General features: G+C 39.5%; 2 protein-coding genes across 2 annotated transcripts; one reads left to right on the top strand and one right to left on the bottom strand.

The window, feature by feature from the left end:
* Positions 1 to 3534: 3534 nt before the first annotated feature.
* On the bottom strand, positions 3535 to 5412 carry LOC137875160 (galactose-specific lectin nattectin-like). Its single transcript, XM_068714163.1, has 2 exons — positions 5340 to 5412; positions 3535 to 4395 (listed from the first exon to the last, which is right to left on the bottom strand). The coding sequence occupies exon 2, from the start codon at positions 4239 to 4241 to the stop codon at positions 3780 to 3782; it is 462 nt and encodes a 153-aa protein (XP_068570264.1). The 5' UTR covers positions 4242 to 4395; positions 5340 to 5412; the 3' UTR covers positions 3535 to 3779.
* On the top strand, positions 5188 to 13364 carry setd7 (SET domain containing 7, histone lysine methyltransferase). Its single transcript, XM_068714162.1, has 8 exons — positions 5188 to 5323; positions 6275 to 6404; positions 6657 to 6858; positions 8532 to 8721; positions 10417 to 10498; positions 10623 to 10740; positions 11342 to 11499; positions 12836 to 13364. Exons 1-8 carry the CDS (start codon positions 5284 to 5286, stop codon positions 13026 to 13028), a joined length of 1113 nt encoding a protein of 370 aa, XP_068570263.1. The 5' UTR covers positions 5188 to 5283; the 3' UTR covers positions 13029 to 13364.
* The last annotated feature ends 370 nt before the right edge of the window (positions 13365 to 13734 follow it).

Raw genomic sequence — 13734 nt, 5'->3', positions numbered from 1 at the left:
CCTTGTACCCATTGTAGGAAACCATGTACTCGGAAATTTCTTTGAGTTACTGCCCACCAAAAAGCGCCATGAAATCTTGGTGCCCGAGTCCGTCGGACAGCTCCTCCGCATACACCAGCCTTCGCCACAGACGTTTCCAACCTCTTGTTCCCAGAGGGGTGGTGTTTGAGTCTCCTGAAAGGGGATCCAAGAAGCCATGCGAAGAAGCCTGGGAGGCAGAGTGCCTGGAGCAGGATGCTTCTGAGGAAGAGATGGACACAGAAAGTGGTGAAAAGGACTCCGACTGCATCCTTGTTGACCTGAGCAAGGACCTCACCCCTAGCAAAAACACAAGAGGGACTGGAGATTTGTGGAGCCTCAATATCGTCCAAACAGTGTCTGAAGATATGGTGATGGCTGAGTCGGTGCCTCTCAGTCAACTCAGTCACAGCAACTTTGCTCCAGTGGAGATCCGGACCAACACCAAGGCCTGCTTGAAGTCTGTCAGGAAGACAAGAGGGCCTTTTGAAACCAATGCCAAAATAATCAACGACACAGTTTCAAGTGAAAATGACAGCAGCCAGCGTAGCTGACATGGTAGTGTTCACAACTACCACACATTGTCAGTGAGTGATAGTGTGAGTCAGCACAGTGGACATGGAATTGATCAGCACAGTGGACATGGACATAATGTCAAATGACCAACTGAACAACATCGTGACAACATTGCAGAGCAGCCTCGATAACGATTCCTATAACATGTGACCCGACGTTCAAGGTTTTGCCTCGCTTCAGAGGTGTGTGTGTGTGTGTGTGTGTGTGTGTGTGTGTGTGTGTGTGTGTGTGTGCGCGCGCGTTAAAAAACAGCACTTTAAAGCCAACAAACTATTTTGTCATTGGTAACTTCCTTATTTATATCATTTTGTATGTGTGGCCTGGAGTTTAGAGAAGCAGGCTTGTGATCAGTCTTTGGACCTGACCTGTGAAGAGACTAACCTCTGCCCACACCTTTCATCACGGTAGCCATGGCCTCAGTATGCCAAGGCAGCTTTCTTTGGTTCAAAAAAAAAATCAAATTAAAAAACAAATTCATTTAGTGTTCACTAACCACTGACTTTTATTGACCGGTATATGTAGTCGGGGCTGATGCACAGCTTACAGTCGTCTGTAATGGACGTTTGTAAAGTCACATTTCCACAATGATAGACAAGTAAGCTAGTTACTCTGGTTTAGTTTTTTTGCCTTGAGAACCATCTGTTTGGTAACAGCACTTGCTTTTCCGTTCTTTGTTTTGAGCAGTTGAAGATTCTTATGTTAGATCTGCCTTTTTCACCTTCATTTGTATATTTCCACTGCGTTTGAATTATGGTCTTTTTAAAGTCAATTTTAAAGTCTTTGTTTTTTGTTATTGAGAATCAAGGTGTTAAAGATGAATGGTGATTTTGGTATCATCTGTACTTTTTACTAGTACTTCATAATGAAAAATGTTTGAGAAGATACTGTGTGATAAAGTGTGTGTTCCTGTATATCCTTAAGCAGCTGTGGCAGTGTTCTTTCTTTGTTAGTCAACTACTGCAGATGGATCAGTGTGAAAACATGTTTTATGTTACTGCTCATATTGATTAACAATCCAAGTGTAATTGTCAAGGGGCCAACATCACTTCTCTTAAAAACATGCATGTGTATTGAAAAGCATGACTGCTTCTGATTGTATTATTCTTACAACAGGTTAATGTGCATTTCATAGTTGCTTTTCAAAGTAGCTGCTCTTATCCTTTTTACATGTTTTGAGTAGACATGACATAAAGCAGCTGTGTGCAGCTCGGCTGCCCTCTGTGGGTATTTAACAAGTCTCTGTGATAGTTCTAATCCCAAATCTTACCCGTTGGACTCCAGTGCTTTAGAACTCTTTGCATTCAAATGATTTGACACGGTTTATATTTGTCAGTTGTCAGAACATGGGGCTTTTCCAACATGGCAAGTGATGTGTGCCAGTCATCCTCTCTGTACCTCATACACCCTTTTGAACATGTTATCTTGGACACGACCTTCCTCAACATGTTTGATTTACTTAGATAACAGATACAATGTGCAACAAGGGGATCTATCAATTAACACATTTTCGTTTTCTTTCCAGGAGTGTTGGTTAGTCTCCAGCTCTGCGACAACAAGCTGCAGAAGGTAATCTGGACTAATCATTGTAATCACGACTGAGTCTCTCTGTGAATCAGTGAATCTCTCTGTTAATCGCTATAACATGAGGCACACTGTTGCACAGGGTGACATGTTCCTACGTTAAGTTTATGTTGAGCTGATCCAACACACACTGTCCTGCTCACATAAATCTACTCACTACAGCAATATGCATCATCAGATTATATAGTTCATCAAGAACATGTTGCATATAAGATCACGGAGAAATGCAACTACCACAATAACCAACTTTGAGAAGAATTTTAGAAATCAACCCAGAAAGTATTTGACTATTCAATAAAACATATTTTGGTAGATGCTGAAGGAGAATTATCTTTTTTTCAAAGACTGATAGCGCCATCTTGTGGCTTAATTAATCCAAGCAGTTAAAAAAGAGTAGATTACTTGATTTCCATAGTAATTATTGTTCTGGGTGTTGGCTCAAGTGAAGTCATAGTTAGATCTTCATAAAGGAACTTTTCATAAACATGTCTTTTCAGTTCTTAATCATGAGCATGTGAAACAGGAGTTATTAGCCAAATACATTTCAAAATCACAATTAGATAGGCCATATGAAATAACAACCTGGAATATAAAATAGGAAAGCGTATGTATGGGCCTCTGCTGACTGGATTCAAGAGCTTTGAAGTGGCTGTGTAAGATTTGCATGACATTTACACTGTTGATAGAACCACACAGACCTTAAACATGCAGAACAATGCAATTTATTTGATGACACTTTATGGTAAACAAAAATAATAACTATTTACATGCAGAACAAATGTCATTAATTGGATGACACTCTATGGTAAACAAAAATCATAACTATTTACATGCAGAACAAATGTCATTAATTTGATGACACTTTATGGTAAACAAAAATCATAACTATTTAATAAACATGCAGAACAAATGTCATTAATTTGATGACACTATGGTAAACAAAAAATAATAACTATTTACATGCAGAACAAATGTCATTAATTTGATGGCACTATGGTAAACAAAAATCATAACTATTTACATGCAGAACAAATGTCATTAATTTGATGACACTCTATGGTAAATAAAAATCATAACTATTTGATAAACATGCAGAACAAATGTCATTCATTTGATGACACTCTATGGTAAACAAAAATCATAACTATTTAATAAACATGCAGAACAAATGTCATTAATTTGATGACTCTATGGTAAACAAAAATCATAACTATTTAATAAACATGCAGAACAAATGTCATTAATTTGATGACACTATAGTAAACAAAAATCATAACTATTTAATAAACATGCAGAACAAATGTCATTAATTTGATGACTCTATGGTAAACAAAAATCATAACTATTTAATAAACATGCAGAACAAATGTCATTAATTTGATGACACTATGGTAAACAAAAATCATAACTATTTAATAAACATGCAGAACAAATGTCATTAATTTGATGACAAGTGGAATAAACAATTTAAAAAAAATACACAAGACAAATACACAAGAGGAATTTAAAAACGATCAACATTTTGGTAATATCCGATACCAGTGACTGTAATTGAGCGTGCACATCTTAAGCAATAACATTCATGTGCATCACAGCTCTGTCACTCAGGACAGGCTGAGGGCCATTGTCTCACAGATGTAGTGTCGCTCACCGGCACAGATAATATCGTCCCAGGAGTTTAGCCACTCCTCCGCTCCGATGTCTTCCGGTGGGACGATGACCACACAGTCCTGCCCTGGCCCGTCGATGTCCCAGGAGGGGATGAGATTATTCGGCTCCCCGTGCACCCAATAACTGACATCCCTGTCCACTGTGTGTCCACTCACCCAAAGGTAGAGGCCCTCCTTCACCAAGTCGTGCAACCCTATCCATACAGAATTGGGGCCCTGCGGGTGCTGCTGTGCAAATTGATACGTCATGTGTGTTAAAAATGACTGATCTTTTGCATTCCAGACGGTGGCCAGGTCACCCCCCATGTCCATACAGTGCCGTCGTGCAGATACCCACTTCTCTGCTTCCTGGGACAGGAGGAAGCAGCGGGATGAGTGTTCAATCCAGCCTGCCATGCAGCGGGAGCACTGCAGGGACTCTTTGTTGCAGAAAGTCCACAGGAACGACAGTCTGCTGGAGAACAGGATCGAGCGCTGGTGTCGATTCTCTGCTTCCAGCTGAGCGATGTTTGCTGCTCGTTGTTTAACTGCAGCTGCAACTGTTGGATTTCTGCAGACGCCAGCAGACAAGATTACTTGAGTCTCTTTTTGTGTGTGCAAATATTCATTGAATCTCACTCCTTTTGTTGATGTTGAACAAATGCACACTTTGAGCAAGGAGAACAATATCAGATGATATTAAATAAGACATTAGGGAAGACAGGAAATATGCACAAGAGTCGGAGAGAACGTGAGTCAGAGAAGTTACTTCACTTGGCGTTCTCCAAAAAGAGAAAAGTGGGCAACAAGACCAGAGTCTTTAACCAAGAATGTACAGACTCTTCTATGTTAATTCTTAACATGGGCAGTTAATAACTAGTGTGTCTCATACGTTCAGAGACTGTGGCGATTATTAAAAGCGGTAACGTGAAGCGCCACTACGAGACAAAGATCACAACTTTTGAGCAAACGTACCCACTCACATCTGAAATGAAGTCATAGATAATAAACCTAAGAGCCTAATATGATCAGAATCCTAACTTATGAATTCACTGGCCAACTATGATGTAAACAGAGAGGGATTGAGGCTGAAACAAGAGGTTTAATAACCACAGATATAACTCAGACCCTACATACTTCTCTTTTTAGAAGTTGAAAAGAATATAATATCGATGTGGTCCCGTTTCTCTCAAATAAGAATTCTTTAGCAAAGACTGCATATCTGCAAGATGTACGTCCCATTTTAACTGATTTCAAATACATACAAAAGCAATACAGCTTGTGCCAATTTGTGTCTGTTCTGAGTATTTCTCTCTACAGTGACAACTTTCAGGATCAAGAGGAGAACTCCGGATAGAAAGACGGATCAGTTGTCACGCGATGTCCCAACGACGCCACAAGGGTGGCACGAAAAGCAGTCAGTGCAGTGGAGTGGTGGTATCCAGCAGCTTCGTGTGGCATGGACAGCGATGATGAAAACACAGAAGAGGTCGTGGAAGGTAAGCAACATCTTACCTGTATTGTATTCCCCTGTAAACGACGAAATTGGCTATGCACAATGATTCTCGGTTGATTTGAGACTCGGGAGTTTTCCGTAAATCTCAATGAGTCAGTCTGCCGCTGGGCCCGCCGGGTAATCTCAGAGCGCCGGGGATTTTATTTATGCAGGAAATCCGCTTAACGGGTTAGTTCAGGCGGCCTGGGTAATACTAGTGTCCCGCTGCTGGTTCCATTTGAACCAGGCACGAGATGGAAACACGATAGGTTGCATGTGAGTCTCCCCAGTCTTCTCAATCTCCACGTGTGCTGTCATTACGAGCATTAGCAACACTGAAGAGCTGTGCAGTTTTCATTCTTTGGATCTCTTGTACCGACGTGAGCGGCCAGAATACGATTTGTTTCACAGAAATAGAGTCGTTTCAGTTCGAAGAAGTGGATGAATGAAAAGTGCGTTACGTGACGTCCACTCTTGTTTTATGAAAACCGAATGCAAAAGTGGAAAATTGTTGGCATTTGTTGGCCTCTCTTTGTTATTCGCACCTCGTGGAACATCAGCACTTGTGAATTGTTGGGGTCTACACAGGGTGTGTTCTGTGACCCACCAATATAAGCAATGGTTTCTATGAAAGACAACACCTGATTAACAAAAGTCATGGCATGCCTCACCGGGAAATATATCGTTAGTGGCCACAAGGCTTTAAAATGATGACGGATAATGTCTCAAACCACTGCTATTTTAGGGTTTTCTTTCTATTATGTCTACAGTTTGTGTAGCCCATGACGTTCTATGCAACTGTTTCATGTCTAATCGCCTTGACTAATCAGAGGGTTCTAAAAAATATTTGTAGAAATGCTAAGATGAGGGAAGCTTGTGAGTATTTTGCACCTTTTTTTTTTTTTTTTTTACCATTTTAATTTTTTGTCACCTTACAATTCCTGGAAAAATGTAGGTCCATTGGATGAAGATGATCAGCCCCATGGGTTCTGCAGAGTAATCTATTCATCCAGTGATCATTTTGAAGGACACTTCATTCACGGAGAGAAGAATGGCAAGGGAAAGTTCTTCTTCTTTGATGGAAGGTACTTCAAAGATAAGGCCATAGTACTTACTTGTATGTATTCTGTTGTAATAGTATACAATCAGCAATAGGTGTAATATTTTATTACAGTTAGTTAGGCACACATTTATAAGTACTAACGTATTATCAACACTGTATGTGTGCATTTACATGCACACTAATAATTCCATTCTGACCATACTTGCCTTCAGGTGATTTGCTTTTGTTATATCTTCATTTTAATTGCAGCCCTCCTCCTTCTGTCATTTCATAGTGCACTGGAGGGTTTCTATGTAGATGATGCTCTGCAGGGCCGGGGGATGTATACATATGAAGATGGAGCTGTCCTCCATGGGACCTATGTGGATGGAGAGCTCAATGGTTCCGCTCAGGAGTGCAATGCAGAGGGCCGCCTGGTGTTCAAAGGCCACTACAAAGACAACAACCGCTGTGGGGAATGCTGGATCTACTACCCTGTGAGTCAGCTCAGTGCTCACTGCAACACAGTGGCACTGGTTGCATGTATGGAGAATTCACTTGGTTACATGACTTTATGCCCTTCTGAGGCCCTATTCAGAATACATACAGTGCTGTGAAAAAGTATTTGCCCCCTTCCTGGTTTCTTATTGTTTTGCATATTTGTCACACTTAAATGTTTCAGATCATCAAACAAATTTTGATATTAGACAAAGATAACCCGAGTAAATACAAAATGCAGTTATTAAATGATGATTTCATTTATTAAGGGAGAAAAGCTATCCAAACCGACTTGGCCCTATGTGAAAAAGTAATTGCCCCCTAAACCTAATAACTGGTTTTGTCCCCCTTGGCGGCAACAATTGCAATCAAGCATTTGCAATAACTGACAATGAGTCTTTCATATCGCTGTGGAAGAATTTTGGCCCACTGTTATTTGCAGAATTGTTTTAATTCAGCCACATTGGATGGTTTTCGATCAGAAACGGCTTGTTTAAGGTCAGGCCACCGCATCTCAATCAGATTTAAGTCCAGACTTTGACTAGGCTACTCCAAAACCTTCATTTTGCTTTTGTTGAGCCATTCAGAGGTGGACTTGCTGGTGTGTTTCGGATCATTATCATGCTGCATAACCAAAGTGTGCTTGAGCTTGAGATCACGAACCGATGGCCGGACATTCTCATTCAGGATCTTCTGGTAGAGAGCAGAATTCATGGTTCCATCAATTATGGCAAGTCGTCCAGGTCCTGAAGCTGCAAAGCAGCCTCAGACCATCACACTACCACCACCATGTGTGACTGCTGGTATGATGTTGTTTTTATGAAATGCTGTCAGTTTTACGCCAGATGTAACGGGACGCACACCTTCCAAAAAGTTCAACTTTTGTCTCAGTCCACAGAATATTTGCCCAAAAGTCTCGGGGATCATCAAGATGTTTCTTGGTAAATGTGAGACGAGCCTTTGTGTTCTTTTTGGTCAGCAGTGGCTTTCGCCTTGGAACTCTCCCATGGGTGCTATTTGTGCCCAGTCTCTTTCTTATTGTTGAGTCATGAACACTGATCTTAACTGAGGAGACTGAGGCCTGAAGTTCTTTAGATGTCGTTCTGAGGTCTTTCCAGACTGATTCATGTCAATTACTTTCTTTCTCATCTGTTCTTGAATTTCTTCAGATGGAGGCATGATGTGTTGCTTTTTGAGATCTTTTAGCCGACTTCACTTTGTCAGACAGGCTCTATTTAAGTGATTTCTTGATTCAACAGGTCTGGCAGTAATCAGGCCTGGGTGTGGCTAGTGAAATTGAACTCAGCTTTCCAAAAAAATCACAGTTCAGATTTATCAAGGGGGGGCAATTACTTTTTCACAAAGGGCCAAGTAGGTTTTGGATAACTGCATTTTGTATTTACTCGGGTTATCTTTGTCTAATATTAAAAAAATGTGATGATCTGAAACATTTAAGTGTGACAAATATGCAAAACAATAAGAAACCAGGAAGTGGGCAAATACTTTTTCACAGCACTGTATATATTTGATCTATATGTCACTGAATGTTCTCGAAAGCCTTGTTTAAACATAGGCAGAAATACGGTACACTTCATGTAGTAGAATTAAAGTAAATGAATGGTCTATGTTAACTGTGTGTTGTGCATGTTGGTGTGTACTGTGGTGCGTCTAGGATGGAGGCTGTGTGTTTGGGGAGGTGAATGAGGACGGGGAGATGACTGGTGACTCTGTAGGGTACATCTACCCTGGCGGGCACACGGCTCTCTATGGAAGCTTTGTGGATGGAGACATAATTGAGGCTCGCCTTGCCACCATGATCACCACCGAGAGTGGAAGGCCACGCTTCGAAATCACACCGAACAGTAAGGAGTTAATGGATCCATTTAGAATTGAGTCCTCTCCTGAAATTGGCCACCTTGTTTGTCAAGATACAAATCTTTTATCTAGGTGATATGAATAATGTGGAAGTTTGTTATTTCATGTTATGATATTGAGTTGTAAGAGACAACTTTTAAGAAATATAAAACAAGCAAATATATATATATATATATATATATATATATATATATATATATACAGACAGAATGCTCTCATTACGACGTCCTGTGAGCATCTTGTTTGCAGGATACAGTCTATAGTTCCATATTCATCACGTTATATATGAAACATTAAAGGCGTTCAAATCACGTCTTCGTGTAGACCACTTTTCACCGACCAGTGTAATATGACTTTGGAGAATTACGTTCAAAGTACCCAATATCATCTCTCTTTCAACCTCCAACTGAACAAACCATCAACATTTTAGAACAAATGGGTGTTTTGTGACACGTTGATGTTGTAACCGCACGTTAGCTGGTTGGAAAGACGGTGAAAATAGGTCTTAGATGTTCAGACTGATCACCCAGTTGTAAACAACGTTGAAGTCCCGGTTGGTGCTCACAGATGGTGAGGTGGTGAATTGAAGCCAGACTGTTGAAATTAAAAGTTCAACACAAAATTAATTTCACTTCATGTAACGTTATTTCACACTTATAGATCATTCCATAGGCACCTTTCAATTGTAAAAGATATGAACCAACTCAAATTTCACTTATATTTCTACAGCGCTGTCTACTCTCCTCAGAGGAGAGAGCCGAACTACCAACACTTGATGAAAGTATCGTTATCCATCAGATAACGTCAAATACAATTATAGAACTTCATAACGCAGCGTTTAGTTTTTTAATAATCTTCTAATACTGTGCATATAACACCAAGTACAATTTTAGTTTTCATAAAGTGTTTGTGTAAAAACACTGCAGTGAACATGAATTAATTCATTTATAATTTATTCCATAGTGACAGATTCAGCATACTGTACACAGATGAACTGAAAAATGCTATTTGATGCAAATATCAGAGCTCACTGAAGTCGTGACGGAGAGTCACACACTCAGCCTTCTTCTTTCACCTGGCACATCTTCATTATGAATCCCAATCATAATGCAGGCCGAGTTCACCACAAGATATCCAGGGTCCTGGATATCACTGATTGTCGCGGCCATTTTGGAAGCAATCAGTCTGATTTCTGTAAACGTATAAATACTACATTGACACCAGTAATGTGTAAGCTGTGTGCTGCAAGATGGATTTCACCAGTAGCACTGCATAAATAAAAGAATTAGGAGGAAATGAGTGCTCAGGGACCACCTCATCCACAAGCACTTTGGTTTCTGTGTCAGAAAACATCCCTTTCTGGTCTTCCTCCCGGTAGTTGCCGTGATTCACCGTCGGGAACAATTGATCAGCAGTCTCATGCATTGACCGTTTGTGGTTGAATGTGGGCGTGTAGAGGGTGGAATATGAGGCTGAACCAGCTGTGCACATTTACAGGTTGATTTGGGATTTATAAAAGGAAATTACGCACTGGCAAGCACACACAAGGTTTTATAAATCTGACGCAAACATTTAGTTTGGATTTCACGCACTGTTTTTATAAATTACCACCGATAATCATTGTTCAACTTCAAAATTGCCGTAGACATCTGGACACAAGCATGACATACTCTGTCTTTAAGGTCCTGTGTACTCGTACGACAAGTCCACGTCCACCTGTATCACCGCCCATGCTTTGCTTCCTGACCCTTATGAGAGTCAAAGGTAAGTAAGCTTCATACTGTACATACTGCGAGCGTGATAAATGACATCTCTCTTCCTGAATCTACCATCAGCATTAGGATGTAACTGGGGTACTGAGCGCTTCCATATTGTTTCTGTGTGTCAGGGTGTTCGTGGCAGACTCTATGATCAAAGGAGCAGGAGAGGGCCTGTTTGCCAAGACGGACGCTGATGCTGACACTGTGATGGCTTTTTATAATGGGGTGCGCATCACACACTCTGAGGTATGTCACATAGAGCTCATGTAAAGACTTGCAAGGATTGTGGAGTAGCTGAACTAATTTTGAAAAATAAAACTTTTTAAAATATTAGCATTGTCTGTAATGTTGACAATAATTAAATAAAATGTTAACTACTTTATTTACAGTTTTATTTACAGTCAATATAAGGATGTTGACTGTAAATAAAGTAGTTAACAGGGGAGCAGAAACGTTTTTAATTGTTTGGTAAAATGTGAATGCAAATAGGAAAAATGTAGTGTGGTTAAAATAGATAGCTAAAAGTAATGGCTAAATGATTAAAGTTGTTAACTTAATATAATGGAGAAATTATTGAAATATTTAGCTTAAAGTAATAGATACCATTTGAAATAGTTAGCTTATAGCAGTTACAGTATTTTCTTCCATGTTATATAGCCTCCAGAATAATATGTATATATTTCTTTTAATGGATTTTTTCCTCCTTTAATGTAATGAATAAATGTTTGAAATATTTAGCTAAAAGTATTGGATGAATGAGAAAACGAATACCACCCTTCACATGTATTCTGAGGTCACTGCTGTCATTTTGCAGTATTTTTACTTGTTTTTTTACAAATAAACTCAGGTGGACAGCAGAGACTGGGCACTGAATGGGAACACAATCTCATTGGACGAGGATACGGTCATCGACGTCCCTCAGCCATTTGACCAGACGGAGAGATACTGTGCGTCACTCGGTCACAAGGCAAACCACTCCTTCATCCCCAACTGCAAATATGACCCGTGAGTACAAACGGTCAGAAGCAGAGGGGAAGAGGAGAGGGGAAGAGAGTCATACATTTTCAAAATAAGATTACAATTTTTTGATTTATTTAATTGACCCTTTGCAAAGCCCCGCCCCTTGCTGCTACTGCATCAAGTTGTCAGAGTGACCATGGAGCCTATAAAAAAGCATTGTGTGTGTGTGTGTGCTTTCGTTATACCTTCAGTAGCTAGCATAGCAAAGAAGTGGTAAAGCTAGTTAATGAAGTGCTAATGTACCCTGCTAATGTTACCTCTACAGGTTCTGCAGTATGTACTTAAAGTAAAAAGAAAAACAATGGGATTTGAAACGCAGCTCTTGTTGGATTTCTCGGCGGCCATCTTTGTATTTTTACCTTATCAATCATTTTGTTTTTTATGCCATAACCTCAGTCACGATTTTGAACCCGGAATGCCATCCTAGCTGGGTAATTGATATTAATGTATTGTCATGATTCATTATTAATAAATACTTTACTATGTTAATTGTATTGATATTCATGGTTATCTTTAATATTTGCTAATAACTAGACCTGTGCTTACCTGCATCCCCAACACACATCTTTCCCATAACCATGTAGCAGAAATACACCAGTGACTTACAAAGCCTTCAACCTTTCAAATACTGTCACAAGGATAGTGATCTTTCTGCATTGATCAGGCCAACTTTCCTCCTTTTATATATTCCTTTCTTCTGATTCCATCACTATGGAACCACAATGTTTACTGATCATCTGACAGTGGTAAATTGAATCTATTGGATTGATTTGTAGTTCCAATTGTAGTGTGAACTAACAATTGTTGTGAAATACATACATATCCTATATACCATAGTTGTCACCATCTATTGTAACAAAAAGGAGGAAATTGATAAAAGTTGCATGGTAGACGGGAAGCGATCCACAAATATGCAAAAGTCAATTCATGTGTAAATTGATCCACAACTACATATCACTTCATGTAAAGTTGGAACATTTTTATGCAAATGTGAAATATGGTTTTACAGAGGAAATTATGCATATTTGCAAATCACTCCTATTGTTTGGGGATAGTAAGATATTGGTGGATCATGGTACACATTTGTGGATTGTCTTCTGTGGGTTACAAATATTGAAGTGCAATACAAACTTGTTTTCTTTACTGTCAAATCTTTAATAAAAGCACATTATGCCCCAAAACAATTAAAATAGTTGATTTATGGTAATAGTGAGTTATTGTCTAGCATTATAACATGTATCATTACAAAAGCATAGTGAAGTCATTGTGTGTTTTTTTTCTTGTCAGAATTTGAAAGTCTTTTTTTGTTTTGTTTGTGCAGGTTTGTCCACCCTCGTTTTGGGCCCATCAAGTGTGTCCGAAGCTTGAGGGCTGTGCAGAAAGATGAGGAGCTAACGGTTGCGTATGGTTACGATCACGAGACACCTGGGAATAATGGCCCTGAGGCCCCTGATTGGTACAAGCAGGAGCTGAAAGAGTTCCAGCAAAGACGGGCGGCTCCCACTAACCTGTGAAAATACAGATGAATTCCTGTAGACAATAAAACACCTCTCTACCTGTACTACCACCTTACAAGACTCCTGCAGCATTATGGCACTCAATGTCCCCTGCAGCTACAAACCACGCCATAGAAGTTTGAGAAGTTGTCATGCTTTATATGGTATTCAAATGTAATACTCCTTGAGCAACTCTGTATGAATGGGAGCTTTGGAGGCCTAAGCAACAGAAGGACAATGCAAGGAACCAAATGTTGTTAGAGGAGACATGTCTCAGGCTGAAGGTGATGTTCTGTCTGATTTTACCAGGGTCCTCTTTATCACATATTACTGGAAATAAAGATTACACACTCATGGGTGGTGCTTATACATTTAGGATATAATGAAAAAACTATTACAACTTTCTCATTTACACTGTCTATATCTTCACCTAACTGTTTCTTATTTGTTTTACGCAGCAGCTGCAGTTTACTTAACAGTGCTCCCCTCAAGGTTTAGAGTTTAACAGCACTATTTTACGGTAGTATTTATCTTATGTTTAATCTGTTTAGCTCACACCTCATTTGAACTAATTCAGCTGTCCTGATCCATGTATAAATAGTATATATATTGCAGTGACTAATTTATTCAGAGTATCTGAAATTGGTAAAGAACTATTTTCAGAGCTTTTTAGGGCTGATTTGTAATCTAAGGACTCTAGTAGAAAATAATGGTTGCTCTACCA

Source organism: Cebidichthys violaceus, unplaced genomic scaffold (assembly GCF_023349555.1).
Source record: "Cebidichthys violaceus isolate CVI_PGR_0920_01 unplaced genomic scaffold, fCebVio1.0.p SCAF_2, whole genome shotgun sequence".
Taxonomy (NCBI): Eukaryota; Metazoa; Chordata; class Actinopteri; order Perciformes; family Stichaeidae; genus Cebidichthys; species Cebidichthys violaceus.
Note: the sequence above shows the minus strand (reverse complement) of the source record. Positions and strands in the feature narration are given on the sequence as shown.

What these genes read in the sequence shown, in the direction of transcription:
- LOC137875160 (XM_068714163.1), bottom strand. Translation starts at nt 4,241, where the DNA reads ATGGCAGGCTGGATTGAACACTCATCCCGCTGCTTCCTCCTGTCCCAG.
- setd7 (XM_068714162.1), top strand. Translation starts at nt 5,284, where the DNA reads ATGGACAGCGATGATGAAAACACAGAAGAGGTCGTGGAAG. An exon ending in GACCCTTATGAGAGTCAAAG is followed by an intron (nt 10,499 to 10,622) that starts GTAAGTAAGCTT and finishes TCTGTGTGTCAG; the next exon opens with GGTGTTCGTGGCAGACTCTA. An exon ending in TGCGCATCACACACTCTGAG is followed by an intron (nt 10,741 to 11,341) that starts GTATGTCACATA and finishes AAATAAACTCAG; the next exon opens with GTGGACAGCAGAGACTGGGC.